This window comes from Populus alba, chromosome 10 (genome assembly GCF_005239225.2).
Source record: "Populus alba chromosome 10, ASM523922v2, whole genome shotgun sequence".
NCBI classification, from domain to species: Eukaryota; Viridiplantae; Streptophyta; class Magnoliopsida; order Malpighiales; family Salicaceae; genus Populus; species Populus alba.
Genome location: NC_133293.1, coordinates 19,110,107 through 19,126,829, shown reverse-complemented (window position 1 = coordinate 19,126,829; position 16,723 = coordinate 19,110,107). Strand labels below are relative to the sequence as shown.

Genomic DNA, 16,723 nt, shown 5'->3' with positions numbered 1-16,723 from the left:
AGTGGCCTCTCCCGCCACAATTGTTGCAGATGATAATGGACATGCAATCCCCGGCTGAGATGGCCATGCTGTCCACAGCTGTGGCAGAGGAAGTCATTAGAGCAACCTCATATCTCTAATGCCAGGCTGGCTCGTTAGGGCAATCACGAGCAAGATGACCAGTTTTCCGGCAGTTGTTGCCGGCCTTCTAATTTCTACAGTCAACAGCAATGTGGCCTGGCCTATATCAATTATTGCCGAGACTTGCATTCTGAACTGGAAAATCAGAGTCACAGCACTCGCGAGCAAGGTGCCCCATCTTACCACATGCATGGCAGACTGGATCATTGGGGCTATGGCTAGCATGGTGTCCAGGCTCCTTGCAGTTCCAACACACAGTATCTGAGTGGCATCCAGCAGCAATATGGCTGAAACAAAAAAATGTATAACAAAAGTAATCAAAACAGAACTGCACAAAGAAGCTTGAATAATAGACAGTAGTCCACCAAGAAAGCAATTTCTAGTATCCTTGAACTTCACATGAAAGGTTCAAAAGAAGAAAGTAGGTGCGAGAACTCATCTCACCCAGGAAGCCCACAGTTGTTGCATAGTCATATTTGGACAATCTCGAGCAAAATGCCCAGGTCGTTTGCATCTATTGCAGAGACCATCATGGCTGAAACTAAACAATATAACCATTTAGAAGTAATCCTAACGATGCAGACGACATCTCAGATATTAAAAAAAAAAACAGAGAGAGAGAGAGAATTAGACTTCCAGTATCAAGAAATTAAACCAATTACCAAAGAAAATTTGACTAGAAAAGATGACAATTCACAGCTAACATCTCAACTGGATGAATTTAAATGAACAAATCAACAAAAAGCAGCCAATTTTCATAATATTACATGCATGAACACAACAATTCAAATGTATTCTCTACAATCAATTCTCTATTTAAGTTTTATGTACTCTGACAGGGCAAAAAGATTCAATCTTAAGTTTCAGAAATAGCTTATTTATCCAAGCAAACGTCATATTCCATGAACAAATATCGTCTCTACTCACATACCCACTGTGAAGAGTAGCCAAGCACCGCAGAAACTCTGTAATAATGCATGCAGCATACCCATTCCCAACAATTTTATAAATATCTCCTTCATAGTCCTCCTCCTCCAAATTAACCATAAGAACTGTCCAAACTATAATTAGAAAAGCTAAAGATTCCAGTACGAGACATGGTAAGCGCTAAATGTATGATTTTTCCCCTAACACCAAACGCAACAAAAAGAGAGAGCTCCCATGGTAAAAGCTTAAAATGGTGAGAATCTGTAACTAAAATAGCCTCTTAAAAATAAATAACAATTCATGCAAATAGCGACATTATATATACCTGACTAGAAAGATAAACAATCATCAGAGTACCAAAAGCATACCATACCGGAAACTACGATGATCCCTGGAATAAGTTGCATCATGATACGATGAATTCATACGAAACCTCTTAGCTCCTTGTGGTGAACTCTGGCTTCTATACAGACTCATGTCAGAGAGCTTGCCAATTTCTCAAGCAAAAAATAACCACCAGATGCAGGGGGAAAAAACACCAATCTGCCAATCCCACCACAAAACCCACGTCTAATTAAATCTCAGCAAATAAAATCAACAGACACCATAAATAAGAATTCTGTTTTACGACACCAATCTATCAATATCTCAAAAGTTTTAAACTAATATTTTCATCACTAAAAAGGACTAATTAATAGAAAACGAAGATAAAATTCTGTTTCACTACAACTTTTCCATCGATTTGACCATTTCTTCGATTCAAGAGCTCTCTTCGTTCTTATTCAAACATAAATCAACAATAGAACGCATCTTAAAAGTTTCGAATCCCTTCATTTTCTCAGCGTAAAAAAAATAAAGAAGGAAAAGTCACTGCAAATAATAAATTACAAACTGGCCATTAATCATGTACAAATGCATGCAAACACACGCAGGCGTATAAAACATAGTAGTATTTATGTGTGCGTATACATCGAGTACCTGGGGAAAGGAAACAGAGCATGAGAAGGCTAAACCCTAGCTAGCTTAAGAAATATGGATGGATTTGAGAAAACTTTTGACACCGAAAGGAAGACAAGAAAAATAATATTTCATACGTCAAGAATATGAAATGATTCTCGATCGTGTTGAATAAGAACTTGCTAGCATGTTGTCGTTTACGTTTTTGTTTCTGGCTAGTGGATAAACAATTTTTTTTTCTTTTGTATGGTAAATCCGCAAGTGTGGAGAAACTGTAGTGATCAGTACAGATACAGTAAAGGCCGTTGCCCTTCACCATGGAAATTTTTAATCTTTTCGATTTCGATTGCTTGAAAAATATCCATTTTTTAAAGGATTAAATGTTTTGTTTAAAATTTAAACTCAAGGCTCATCTTCTTCTTCTTTTGTTACAAAAGGCTAAGAACACACACAAAAAGAATTTGTCTAGGACATGGAAAATCTGAGATTAGATATAAACAACATTATACATTTCCCAAAAAGAAATCATATTTTCCTGTATAAATAGATAATTGTAAATTTTATCATTTTTTTTATTATAGTCTAATTCAGCTGCCCGACTCGCGAATCTGAGAATAGATAAAAGCAACATCATACATATCCTAAAAAGAAATCATATTTTCCATTATAAATAATATAATTGTAAATTTTATCATTTTTTTTTTATTGTAGCGTTAATTCAGCTGCCTGGCTCATTTCATAAGAACTGGCACAACTGGGTTTTTATTTTGTTATTTGGCATGGATAATATATTACCTGCTCTAATTTTTTTTAATAAAAAGACCATCATATGATTTGTTTAAATTCAGGTTATTGTAGTGTTTGGAAAATCAGGGTTTAAGGGTTTTTTTTACCTTAAAATCTATTTTCAATTAATTTTTAAATCAAAACACCTTAAAAATAGTGATAAATATTCATATGAAAAAAAAAATCATTACAAAAACTAAAATCAATCCAAAACTAAAAATCCACTCTAGCTAAGATCTAGTTTTTCATGAGCTTTTAAGGTTAAAAAATACACCTTATATAAATTTTCTCATTAAATAAAATTATTTGACACAAATATTAATTATTTTGATGGTCTAAATTGATGTTAACAACATTTTTTTTCCTCAAGTGCTGAAATCCAATGACTCCTCTTTTAATTAGAGAATAAAAAATAAAATTTTGTATTAAAATTGAATTGAAAAAAAAATAAAATGCTAAAATTGTATAATTTTCATAATATTTAAAATTAGAAAATTAAACTTTTAACTCGTCACTCATATGTGACATCAGACGTCTTTTTTGAGCAAGTCCTACAAAATAAATCTGAGGGCCAAAATAAAATGTAAAAAAATTTACAGTGTAATTCATAGTTTTTTTTTTTTTTTAATCTAAGTGAACAGTAGTGACGTCTCACGGTTAACATACAACGCTTTTAGATTTTAGGTAAATGGACAAGTGAAAAACCATCAGAACAACCTCTCCAAAATCTCTCAGTAAGGTGCTGTGGATAAAAGCAAAACATAAAACTAGGACCTCAAGAACTCAACATCAGTCAGATCTCCGGGAAGAATAGACTGGTACCAGGAGCATGCTGCCATATACATACACGCTCATCACCATGAGCCCCAACCTTGGCCATGAAATCAGCGCCTCGGTTACTCTCACCAAGTTGTGAACACTGGCGTCCTCATCAAGGAGACCACAAATGTCACCAGCTAGAGCAAACAAGGAAGAGCTGGAGACGTAACCTCGAAAATGGCATGCACGGCTTCCTTAAAGTTGGTGTACAGCGTCACTGATCTGAAGCCTAAATTCCATCCCAGAGACAGGCCTGTCCGGATGGCTTGAACTTCAGCTATCATGAAGAGTTGCCGCTACAAGATAGCCTGGAAAACCCGACAACCAAACATCACCGTGATTGTGAAAAAGACCACCCATTCCAGCACCTCCCAGATTATCCAACGAGCTCCCAAAGGCAGATTTGTTGGCCTAATCGTCTTTCAAATTGAGTGCTCTTACCTTTGCATCCCTTTGTTGCATCACAAAAGATGCAAAAGAGTTATAAGATCTGGTACAACTACAAACCGGACCTCATCCTAGCAAAGAAAATAAAATAATAAAGAGGGAAAGAGCTTATAGATAATCTACAATTTCACTAGAAAGGGATTGCCTTCTGCATTTTCCGAAGATGTGGTTTGAAACACTACAAATTTTAATAGCAGGAGAGAATAGTTACAGCAAGAAGCTTGGCTACAGAGAATAGGTTATCTTGCTGCATGACCTCAATGATAAGCAAATAGGGACAACATTGCAGTGCAAATGTCCAACCAGAGAGAAAGGTACACCTTGGAGAAGGCAAAACTATTTTCACCATCAATGTGGTTTGCAGTGGATCATCTACCAGCCCATTAATGTTCTTCTAATTCCGGCTGCCATTTGATTTCTGGCTTGACCACTCGCTAATGGAAATTCACCATTTTCAACCAAGAGGAATCTGTAGACTTCCCACTGGTGATCCTGAGTTGAGTGCCTTCCGATTTCAGCCTACAAATTAAAAACGAGGAGAAGTTACTCAACACATTGTGAAAGATATAAGCTAAATGCAGATACTGAACTCCTACCGAAAAAATGCATGTTCCCAGCTTTTTCAGAGCTAAAGTAACATCATAAAATACACGCGGTCTTCCCTTGCCACATAACTCAACAGGGTTAGCAACTAAGAGCTCGGTATCTGGGCCTCTGTTGGTAATGATGACTCGCAATGGATGAAGCATCTCCTCCTTCAATCGAGAACAAAGATTGTCTAGAAGCTTAGGATCCAATATCTTCTTCCCGTCTGTTTGCTGAACAAATAGATCCATGTTACGGTATCCTTTTATGCTAGACGAGAATCTACCATAAGCTACCTGCATTAGAAACAAAAGCAACCATATATTGTTAAAATACTAATCGTAATCACATATCAACACAAACAGCCATTTAGCGCCACACCAAGGCCCAAAAGAACAATAAGTAGTAATGCTGTGAACTTAATGGGACAGATTTCATAGCATTAATGGAGCAATAGCAAGCTATCTACATTAATTCCAGAAACAGTCAAGGAAAGTAAAGAAAAAGTTCAGCAAAAAGGTTTTAAAGGAGAAGATTCATGATACTGGATAATGCTTGTACTAACATGATTTCTGAGTCTGTAAGCACCTTAAATGGGAAGGTGATATTTTGTGCAACTTAATCCATTTTAAGATGGTCAAGATCAATGGCATAGCAAACAAATTAACAAGAAGAATTGTTCTTATAAGAAGCTCATGACCACTGTACCTGGATATTCAGGTCCTTTGAAATTCTCAAGATGTCATAAAATAGACCTTTTTGATCAACACATTGTATTTGAAGCAATGTATGAGCCGGGCTCAAAAGATTATCCACTGTAACGATGGCCTTCTTTGGTGATGTTGTAGCTGTCCTAAGTGCTTGCATACAGGATTCCTTTTCTGACAGCTCACAGCTAAACAATTCTTCTGCAACTGCCAAAGGGAGGGAAGATAAATTCCGCTGATTATCACATTCAGGACCTGCCAACTGAAGTTCACACCCAATACAGTATTCTCTGAACAGATCACACAAATATCCGCACGTGTCATCTCGCCTTTTTTTCGTGTGTAAGAGCTCCCTGAAAAGAGACTACCAAATATCAACTGTGAACTGACATTTTATTTCTGTTCTTTTTTTTAAAAAAAAAAAAAAAGAGGAGCTGTGACCTAATACATAACCAGATAAAAAGAAGAATAGTTTTTGTCCCATTACGATGCATGCTTTCTGGAAATACTCATCATGCTCAAACAACAAGCCGCCCCAAGCCTTGGCTCAGGCAGTGCAAGACAGCAGGGTTGGAGGGGACCAAGATTCGGTCATGCTTGAATGCAAGAAGATAAAACACAACAACTAAGAGAAAACTTCATCCAAACTAATCAGAAGAGAATCACCGGAAGGTTTGATTAGAAGCAAGTAAACTTTAAAACTTACGAGAAACATGCCATGTGGTCAACAATATAACAAAAAAAAAAAATGGCATTTCTGAAATATGCTTCATCTATTATGCCACGGCGATATAATTACGATACTTCAAGTAGCAAATAGGCAACCAAGAATTGTTAATAATGTGTTTCATATTTATTGCACTCCTTTCTATAGATAATGCTTTCCTGCTCCGTGGATAGTTATAGCTCTCAGTTGTTGGAGTGGGTGGCAAATTTGCAGCAAATGCTATGCGCCATGTGCCACCATTGAAATGGCTGGTGATGAGTCACTTGTGGAGTGATGGCGCATGTATATGGATCACTTGAGCACACTTTGAGTTCGAGAAAACAAGTGTGTAGACATCTTTCACACCTTTATTTTCCCAAAACACAACATTGCTGTTCATTTATGAAGACAGCTACTCTGTATCAAAATGAAAGAGTACATTGACAAGACAACCCAGTTTGACAAATAAAATGATAAATTGGCCAATTAGATCCAAAACGAAAAGAAACAACAAATTAACACAGCAACAAAAAGTTTTAGTGAAATCACATTTTCTAGATATTGTGATTAAAAACTGTATTATTTAATTAATTTCACGGTTTAGAATCATAACATATAACATATGATTAGATGTTGTGTTTTTAATCCACAACATAAATTAAAATCTTATTGCGGCTTAAAGTGTTCTGGCATTAGAAGATGACAGCAGTTAGGGTGCTCATCTTGCTGACTGCAAGGTTTTCAAAATGTCATTTCTCCATGGTCTCTGGATACTTAAGCAAAACATACATGATACGCCATTGCTTAAAAAAAGGCACGAGAGGAGGGAAGACCTTCACCTTGTCGAAAACCCAGTGAAAAGTGCGGAGTTCCTCAATAATGCAATCCAGTTCCCTAGCTCATGATATGGAAGGCATACTACCACAACTTCTACCGCTTCTGGATCAACTACTGACTCAGCCGTATCTACTAGTTCAGTACCAGTCCTTTCTTTATTGTAAAAAAAGAGGCTATACCGGTACTAATGCATGCTACCACTGGTGCTTTGCCTCCTCCACTACTGGAGGTATCCAGGATAAGCTAATGGAGCCGCTACTCGTGCTACAATAGTGAAGGTACTACACCTACCTGAATTCCAACTCTTACCATAATGAAGGCTTAGTTGCGTTGTGGAAGATGAATAGGGAGATGGGTTTGGGTTATGAAGGCTTGTGGAATTTAATTGAATGTGGAGGCTACTGTTCTAGTGTTCTGTGGATGGAAAGGAGGCTACTGGTATAGTGGTGAATAAGAGGTTTTTTTAACAAATTATTTTCTCGTGGGTGTCCGTGGTTCTTTTTAGAATAATGGGGAGGAATAACTGTGGAATTTAATTGAAACAGCTTTTATTAACATTCCAAGTTGTCGCGCTTTGCATGAAAAAATATACTTACATGTTAAGTTTTTTGTGTCTAAGACATTACATCTAGTAAATATCATGATTTACAAACGATAATATAAAAATATATTATTTTACTAACATTTTTAATTTATTGCACTAATTTAAAAACAAATAAAACCTACAAGAATTTTCAATATATTTCACCAAAGAAACACATACAAGTACAAAAACTACATGATAAATACGTCCTAGAGCTCCATGTGGGTGTTTAAGAATGTGGTTGCAGTTGTTTTTTTAAAAATATTTTTTATTCAAAAAACATTAAAATAATATTTTTTTATTTTTAATATCAACACATCAAAATGATATGAACACACTAAAAAAATATTAATTTGAAGTAAAGAAAAAAATAAAAAAAATTCAAATTTTTTTCTTTGAAATACAAAAACAAACATGACAACTTGCCTCTAAATCACCCTTCAGAGTAAAAAACAAATTGAGAAATTTTTTTTTTGATATTTATAACATGTTTTTTTTTTTTTAAATAATCAATAATTAAATGATATTTTAATTTAATATTGAGATGAAAAACATTTAATTCACTTGAATTAACTCGGGCTGATATGCAAGATTTTGGAGGATAATCTTGAAAAAAAAAAAAAAAAAGCTCAATTCCAAATTAACTTAATATCGAGGGACAAAATAGATGAAAAATAGCTTTTGATTAAAAAAACAATGTGAACTCAAGTTTATCAAGCAAACTCGTGATGAAAGTTATGCACATTATTGGCTTCAATGGATTTTTTATCTGAAAGATTATTTTTCATTTAATTATACAACAATAAAGTGCATAATATTTTTTGTATAAAACAACATATTTTTTAAAAGTAAAAAAAAATATTATGATAGGCATGTGGAGCCGAGATAACAAAAATAGATCATTATCGACAAATGATGAAATTACATTTTTTGAGGTTCAAGTTAAATTAAAAAATATATATATGTTCTCAGTAACAAATAGTGAATTGTAATTTTTTTTTTAAATTAAGGGACATAAAAAGTATTAAACAAAAAAAATATACCCTAGATATTGTAGATTAACCTGTTAAATATATTACCCGAATAACAAAATCAATTAAGTTTAATGATTAGTTTTATCAATTTTTTTAACCACAAATAAAATAAGAGGGGCTCGACATGTGGGCTTTCTAGCCTAGCCCATGCATCTATGTCTGTCTTGTTTTTTTTTATTATTATTTCTTAAAAGGACAGATGACTTTTTATCTACCTCATTTCTTAAAAAAGGAAAAAAAAGGCAACAAGTGACATGTCATCTGCTTTCTGCAGGTTTTGGTGATCAAGGGTTTCTGAAAAAAATAAGAGTTTGGTTTTTTTCAATTTTCAACTCATTTTTATCTTAAATACCCTAAACACCTTAATAAACATATTCATAGCCATAAAAAAAATATAAAAAACAATTAAAAAAACTAAAATCAACCTCAAGCCAAAATAATTCTAGCAGTTAGATGTACCTCCTTAGACAAAGAGAAGGAAAAAACATTCAAGTCAAACTCCCCTCGTAAAATGGAGTTCGTTAACTTTAAAATCGATTATTTTTGTGGTTGCAAATGTCATCAATAATAATTTTTTTTTTTTACACTGGAACCTAGTGAGCCTCTCTCTCCTCTAAAAAAAACTGAAAATGAGAGAAATAAAATTCAATATTAAAATTGAATTTTGAAAAACTAAAGGTACTAATTACTTATTAGCTAAAAACAATGAGGGACTAAATTAAACTTTTCAAATAAAATTCTAAGATACTATCTATTTTGCCCACTATTTTCATTTTAATTTTATTTTTCAATTCAACTTTTTTAAAAAATAAAAAATGTAATTGGATGTTAATTTAAGCTTAAAATAACTAGATTATGCAAAAAAAAAATTAAGGATCAAATTAAGTTTTTTTTTAAATTACCATTTCAATCCAAAATTAGTTGTGAAATGATTGGTTAATTCAAGCAAATTCATCAACAACAACCAATAAAAAAAATAAAGAAGGAAAGAAGGAAAATTCACCTTCCATCTGTAATGAAGAACAAATCTACAACTTTCCCATCTGGTGTTGTCATCACTTTCAGTCTTTGAATTGTAAATTCAAGCTCAGTTAGAACTTCAGTGACATCTAAGTTAAGAAAAAAAAAAAAAAGCCATGTTATTTCAATTCCTTGAATTAAACAAAGAAAAAGAAAGATTAAACACCACGTCTACCATCCAAATCTACATACTTACCATGTAATAATCCTTTCCGGTCAACACAGCAAAACTTCAACAGATATACAGAAGGAGCAGCCGAGGAACCGTTCAGTTTCTGATCATAATAAAGGGGAGTCAAACATGGAGGAGACACTCTCAAGAGCCGGTTTTTCAAGCTATCCCAATCAAGTCTAAGCAGATTTGAATGTTGAAGTTGAACCACCCATAATACTATGTAACACCACCTTCCATCCGTTTGAAAATCTGACATCATTAAAAAAAACAATCTTCCATCATATAGAATCACCGAATATCCTCGGAAAATTCACGAGAAACAACCTCCGTGAGTAACATCCGAAAACGAAAGGAAAAGGGCAGAATTTGCTAAAAATTAAACATGAGCACAAAATGTGAGTACCTGCACGAGTAATGTGTAGCCCAAACTCGAGAATTATTCTGCAGAGATCACATCCAAGGCCAGACTTGTCAGGGCAATTGACGGTGACGATGGTGGGGTCATGAGGGCTTTTACCTTGTTGTATCAAAACGACATCGTCAGCGGGAATTCCCATGGCTGGTAGACTCCTAGAGGAAATTACAGGAGTGCCTCGGGGGAAATGTGAAAGGTTCTGGTCTTTGGTTTCGGGTAACGAGGGAATTTTGTGGAGATTCAGGTGAGTGTTTGATTGGTGGCTGCAGATGTGGTTGAGTTGAGTTGTTATTGGTACAGAGACGAGTTGGAACTTATAGAAACGCCTGCTCTTTTCCTTTTTTATTGCTTTTTCCCTCCTCCTTAGTTTCGAGGATCAAGCGAGGGTTTTTTTTTTTTTGTGGTGGTTGGGTTACAAGGGCCCATGTGTCCAAATAATCGAGTTTTGGAGCCCTCTTGGCATTTTGTATTGCGTGTTTGTTTAATTCAGAGATGAGGTTGGTTTTTTTTTTAAATATAAATTATATTTTATTGTAAAATAAAAAATATATGTTTTTTTATATAGGTTTCAAAAAAAAAAAATCAACTATTCTTTTACCTCAAATACCCTCTAAAGGATGTTTATAAGTGATTGTACTTGTAAGGTCGCGTTTGCCACGGCAAAAGCTAAAGGTTTTTTTTTTTTGTATTATTTTTCGTTGTCTCATTCTGACAGTGAGATATATTAGGTGCGATTTGCAGGGTGTCCAGAGTGAACTTTAACTTGATTTTTATTATTAGAATTTGATTTTTTTTATTTTAAATTAATTTTTTAGTGTTTTTATTATTTTAATGTGTTAATATTAAAAATATTTTTAAAAAATTATAAAAAATATTTTTTTAATATTTAAAAAAAATTATAAAAAATAACCGTTATATTTATAAATAGCTGTTGCATGGAGTAAAGTGTACATCTTGAGGGTGTGAATTCTAGCGCTGCGTTGAGAGTGGTTTCGTGGCAAATCATTCCAAGAGTATTGTTCATGGCATTTGGCTTTGTATTTTAAAGCAATAATTTTTACTTCATCTTCATAACTCATTGTTAGGGGGATTCATTCTTGTAATGATTACTTGATCAGGGTAGGGATGAAGTGTTATGATGCCATGTCCAGACCTTAAATTTATCAATCATTGCATCTATTTCTTCGCCAAGCCAAAATAACATGGCTAGTTAAATTGGATTGATTTTATTAGAAAAAATTGGATTGCTTTTGTTAGAAAAATAGGTTTTAGAGTTTGTTGATCAGTACGCTCTCAGGTTAATTAGAAATGTTTTAAAAAACTGAACAACAAATTAAACTAAAAAAACTAAAAAATAATAATTAAAAAACCCGAACAAACTAATTACAAAATAAAAAAAATTACCCAGTCCAGTTCAGTCCGATTTCAATTTTAAAAAAACTTAAACTAGTTGAATTGAACTAAACTCAACCAAACTGATTTAATTAAATCTAAATAATTATATATATATATATATAAAAAAAAAATCCTCGATCTTAAGAGCGTGTTTGGTAGTGTGGTAACGGTTACTTTTCAAATAATTTTTCATACCGAAATGCATGCCAATGATATTTTTTTATTTTTTTAAAATTATTTTTGATATCAGCACATCAAAATGATCCAAAAAGTATAAACCACGTTTAATTTTAACAAAAAAAAAATTCAAATTTGGTGGGAACACAGTTTAAGTATGTGTTTGTTTTTGCTTTTGTGGTTGAGGTTGTGGTTGGGTACAACCCATTTATGCACAAACCTCAACCACAAAAAGCAATTTTTTCTTGCTTTTTCTTGTTTTTTAACGGGTCCTACACCTAAACCTCAACCTCCATCTCAAATACAAACACACACTTATACCGCGTTCCCAAACGCTGCCGTCATTTTATCCCTTTCTCCCTCTTCTTTTCCCTTTCCAGCCGCCCTTTTCCGTTTCCCTTTCCCTTTCCTCCTTTCCAGCCGCCCCACTCCTCTCTCCCTCCCTCCTACTCCCTCTCCTCTGTGCTCTTCTCTCTCATTTTCTCATATGGTATAAAAATGACGGGAACAGTTCACCCAAAACCAGCAATAGTGGTGACAACGTCGACCTTCTCAATTTTAAAATAAATAACCCTTAAATTGATGGAAGTAACCAACCAGTACTTCAAATAGGTGTCTTCTCTTAACCCTCTACTCAAATTTCTATAGCACTTTCTCACAGCCAAGTCTTCATGTTATGATAAATGTATTAAAGTTTTTCAAGACGCTAAGGCAAGGCTACAGCAAGAAGTCTTCTAGGTCCTCTAGGATAACAACATGGAAGCTCTCAATGGCATCTGGAGTTAATGTTTCGCAAATGGTTGTATTGTTAACCATTGATGTGGAGCATTGATTACCTAACACTAGACGGGCAGTGTTTCCAGCCATTCATTGGTTTCCAGTTTTTATAGCTTTTAATGCTAAAAAACTGGCCCGAAACAAATAAAATCAGTTTAAAATCAGTTTGGTTTGAATCGATTATTAGTTCAATCTGGATTGTATTAATAAGAAATATTATTTTTTGATTTAATTAAATTTTTAGATTAAAACCGGGCTTTGAACATCTTTATACTAATAAAATTTAGAACGGGGCCATCCGTCTCTAGTTTCCAAATACTCGTGATAAATTCAGCATTAAAAAAAGCTTTTGTTAGAACACCTGCCTCTCGTTTTATTAATTATTTTGCAGGGCTACGTAGTCAAAGGATTAATTATGATTCGTCGTCAATAAAACAACCGGAGTGAAATAAAAATTATATTGCAGAATATATCATGTAGAGTATTGATCAACCTGTCTATATAAAATAGATTTTTTTCTAAGGATTTAAGTGGTGTTCCAGTGGTAAAAACTTAGGATTAAGAGATTTGCTCTCTCTGTGATCTCAAGTTCGAGCCCTAGGTTGCTTATATGATGGCCACTAGAAGCTTACATGGTCGTTAATTTCAGGGCCCGTGTGATTAGTCGAGGTGCACACAAGCTGGCCTGGACACATACGTTAAACTAAAAAAATAAAAAATAAACTTTTTTCTACATTTTATCATTGAGTCTATCTGAAAAATCTTTGTAGTTTTATAAGGACATGTTTCTCACAATATATTATATCATCCTTGAATAACAAAAATGTAATTTGAATTCAAAATCTTTGTAGTTTTTAATGTATTTATATTAAAAATAATTTTTTAAAATAAAAAAATTAGAATTAAAAAAATATTTAAAAAAACAAGATTTGTTACGTTCTCAAACATTATTTTATTATTATATTCACACTAACAAAACAATCAAGTGGATAAGCCATTATATTAAATCGTATGTGTTATAAAAATAATATGATTTTTAAGGCGGTGGTTTAGGTGTCAGGTGAGCATGTTATTCATATTATTATTTCGAGTCCAAATTTTCTAATAAACATGTTAGGATAATTGTGAATAATTTAAATTATATAAGAAAAAGTCCTGATAATCAAATCAAAAAAGAAAACGGTCGCTTTCGTGGGTTCGAGCCACAACTTGATGGGTATTATTTTTAATTTTTATAGTTACGTTCAAGGAATCTGTCCCGGCAGAACAAGTGCAACTTGACACAAATCATTCATTAGATAATTGGAGTTGATTGATTGGCTTCTTGTCGTTCCGTAAGCATGTTTAATAACTACGACGGCCATGCCTGGATTTCCAGTTTATTTCTTTTTAGCCTGCTTGACATTGCATTTTAATTTGTGTTATTGATAAGTTTTAAAAATGTACTTGACATAATGAACTGTTAAAAAATTATTTTTTAATATTTGTTTTATAATTTTGATGCAGTGAAGTCAATAATAAAAAAATATTAAGAAAATATTTTAGATTATTTTTAAATAAAAAACACTTACAGCATTACCAAGCAAACTTCGTCCCAAACCCTTCCTTAAAGTTAATGCCACGCTCGGTGAAGGTCAGTGGTCACCTCATGAACAATACAATTGGACAGTGTAAAGGTATATAAAATGATACATTTGTAATTTTCCCTTAAAAAAGAAGAGAATGGTTCTTTTTTTTTAAAAAAAAAAAGTTTTAACTGTATATTTAAATCAATTTACATGTATTTTAATTAATTTTTTTAAGTTTTAAAATTAATAATTATTTAAACTTTCAATAATTTTTAAAATTTTTAATACTTAAACTAGTAATTTTTAATAAATAAACTTAAAATTTAACTAATTAAACTAGATTCCTTGAGGTTGAGTTTTTACAGAGTTGGGGTTCGGCATCCAGTGCCGAGCCTGAGAGATCGTGGGTGCCTATGGTTCAACCGCCCAGGGATAGCATGAAAAAACACGGCTTGGATCAGATGGTAAAGAGACGGGTTTGGACGGGAGGATGCGTCCCCTTCCCGTGTCCTTGACCATTCCGGCTCGTTTACGGACGGAAAACTTCCTCTGATTAACCCCCATTCCTGAATGAATAATTGCTTTTATTTATCAAAACAAAAGCGGACGCAAGAGATTCATGCTTTAAAAAAGACAGAGATAAAGACGAGTAAAAAAATATATTTAATCCATTCGAGCATGGTGGTGGGTGTGATATATTCCAATCAAGGAGAGTTTTATACTTGAATTTATATGCAAAAACAATTTATTATACTTGTATATTTTTTAATATGTATCTGAAAACAAATATGTGATAAGGTCGAAGCTATTCTATTTAATTATTTTTATAGCTAATTTTTTTTATAGGTAGTTATTAGTTATTATAAAAAAAAAAAAGGGGGATTGTAATCAGATATGTGATCTTTTAAGATTACTTTAATTAAATTGGCTTAATAAACGCAAAATATGTTTTTAATGGCATATGTATTCTATTTAACATGGATTAACTATTAATAAAACTATATGAACCTTTAATGAAGGTTTTAATATTTAGAAGTGTTGTAGCGATTATATTTTAAAATATTTTTTGTTTTAAAAATATCAAAATAATATATTAAAAAAATTATTTTTTTATATTAACATGTCTAAACAATTAAAAAAAAAATAAAAAGATAATTTTAAATAAAAAAATAAATTTTAATGAAAAGTAAGTCAAAACTAATTTCTAAACATATACAAAGAGGGGTATGAAGTGTTGAAAAATACTTTTGATGTAAATAAAAATGGGGGTGAAACCTTATAGATTTATGTGAAAATATACTCTGTCTCTCTTGATCTATATTATCATTTTACTTTACACTCATGTTTGTTGATGCAAATACATGTGAAGTGCGAGTTTAATTGGACCATCCAATTTTATCATTCCGTTGATAAAAAAATATTCTTTAACTTTTTAAAATATTATTAAATTATTTAACAAATTATTTTTTATGACATAAATAAATAATAAAAAAATATTTTTCAGATCATTATCATGATGGAATAAAATATTAAAAATAATTTATTTTTCATAAAAAATATTTTTAAAAAACTAGTTCTCAGGAAAGATTAAATTTTAATAAAATAAAATAAAACATGCCCAAATAACAAGTACCTAAAGCCCAATAAAACAAAGCCATCAGAAAGCTGGCCCCATACCGCCCTGCTTTAACTGCGGCCCAGAACGAGGTTGCACTAAAACCCGGTATAAGAACTAAAGCATTGTCAATCACCAAACAGACCTCCTCTGCTGCATCACCATCGACAAGTCGCAGCCACTGAAAGATATTGGCGTAGAAGAGAGAATCGAAAAATACGAGGAAGTTCGATCCGTGGCCAGTTTTCTTCAGGAGAGAATGGAACCGTAACTGGCCTTTCCTTGTCGGCTTTGCCATCACTGGCACTCTCATCACCAAATTTTCTCTCAGCCTCACCGGTAACCCCTTCCCTTCCCTCTACCTTACGATTTCAGACCTAACCTATTAATTTTTGTTTCAATTAAGCTATTTTATCGCAATCAATTAGAACTATGTGGAGCAAAATAAATATAAATGTCACGAAATCTGATTACTTGTGCTTTGGGTATAAATAACTGAAGAGTAATGTAGTATATCCGTGTTTTTGCAGAGGAGGATGCGAAGAATTCTCCATTTGTGCAGAGGCACAAAAGGTAAGCGTGCTTGAAACCCTAGATCATGATATTGTCACTTCATTTTCTTTATTTTGCTGAAGTTTGAATAATAGATGTAGCTCCAGCGTGTGTAGATTCCAACATTATTAATTGGGGCATTGTTAGTTTTGGTTTGCTAGATGCATAATCAAGGCTAGGATAAATATCGACAGTCAAGAGTGGGGATCGAATAAAAGTTTTGTTCTTTTTTTTCTACCCACACATAAAATATTTTTCCTTTTCTTCATCTTTTTTTTTTGATAATTTGGCTGATATCCAGTCAAAGCTGTTAATCTCAAAACATTATTTGCGGTTATGTTGATTGAATCAATTCCATTGGTTTTTTTTCTTTTCACCAATATAGTTATAGAGAGTTTTCGGGTGCTTCAATGACCCAACTCCCTGATCATTTTCCAGTATGATGATGCGTGTAAAATGGTAGTAGATTCAATCACTATTCAATCACAAAATCTTCGTTGTGCCTCTTTATAGAAAATAAT

The 16,723-nt window shown here is 33.0% G+C and overlaps 2 protein-coding genes and 1 long non-coding RNA gene across 3 annotated transcripts; 1 reads left to right on the top strand and 2 right to left on the bottom strand.

The window, feature by feature from the left end:
• Nucleotides 1–839: 839 nt before the first annotated feature.
• On the bottom strand, nucleotides 840–2,271 carry LOC118059751 (uncharacterized). Its single transcript, XR_012170815.1, has 3 exons — nucleotides 2,026–2,271; nucleotides 1,421–1,590; nucleotides 840–1,172 (listed from the first exon to the last, which is right to left on the bottom strand). It is a non-coding gene; the product is annotated as an uncharacterized lncRNA (long non-coding RNA).
• A 1,103-nt stretch (nucleotides 2,272–3,374) lies between these two features.
• On the bottom strand, nucleotides 3,375–10,523 carry LOC118059749 (ACT domain-containing protein ACR9). Its single transcript, XM_035072707.2, has 6 exons — nucleotides 10,107–10,523; nucleotides 9,725–9,952; nucleotides 9,512–9,617; nucleotides 5,350–5,701; nucleotides 4,653–4,937; nucleotides 3,375–4,575 (listed from the first exon to the last, which is right to left on the bottom strand). The coding sequence occupies exons 1-6, from the start codon at nucleotides 10,258–10,260 to the stop codon at nucleotides 4,429–4,431; spliced, it is 1,272 nt and encodes a 423-aa protein (XP_034928598.1). The 5' UTR covers nucleotides 10,261–10,523; the 3' UTR covers nucleotides 3,375–4,428.
• LOC118059771 (ATP synthase small subunit 6, mitochondrial-like) lies at nucleotides 10,259–16,227 on the top strand. The gene is made up of 4 exons (XM_035072746.1): nucleotides 10,259–10,362; nucleotides 10,609–10,615; nucleotides 15,851–15,989; nucleotides 16,181–16,227. The coding sequence occupies exons 1-4, from the start codon at nucleotides 10,259–10,261 to the stop codon at nucleotides 16,225–16,227; spliced, it is 297 nt and encodes a 98-aa protein (XP_034928637.1).
• The last annotated feature ends 496 nt before the right edge of the window (nucleotides 16,228–16,723 follow it).

Excerpts from the sequence above, each read along its gene's own strand:
- LOC118059771 (XM_035072746.1), top strand. The coding sequence starts at position 10,259 with ATGGCTGGTAGACTCCTAGAGGAAATTACAGGAGTGCCTCGGGGGAAA. Across the intron at positions 15,990-16,180 it reads ATTTTCTCTCAGCCTCACCG|AGGAGGATGCGAAGAATTCT; the intron begins GTAACCCCTTCC and ends GTGTTTTTGCAG.
- LOC118059749 (XM_035072707.2), bottom strand. The coding sequence starts at position 10,260 with ATGGGAATTCCCGCTGACGATGTCGTTTTGATACAACAAGGTAAAAGC. Across the intron at positions 9,953-10,106 it reads GCTACACATTACTCGTGCAG|ATTTTCAAACGGATGGAAGG; the intron begins GTACTCACATTT and ends TAATGATGTCAG. Across the intron at positions 5,702-9,511 it reads TTCTTCATTACAGATGGAAG|GGAGCTCTTACACACGAAAA; the intron begins GTGAATTTTCCT and ends GTCTCTTTTCAG.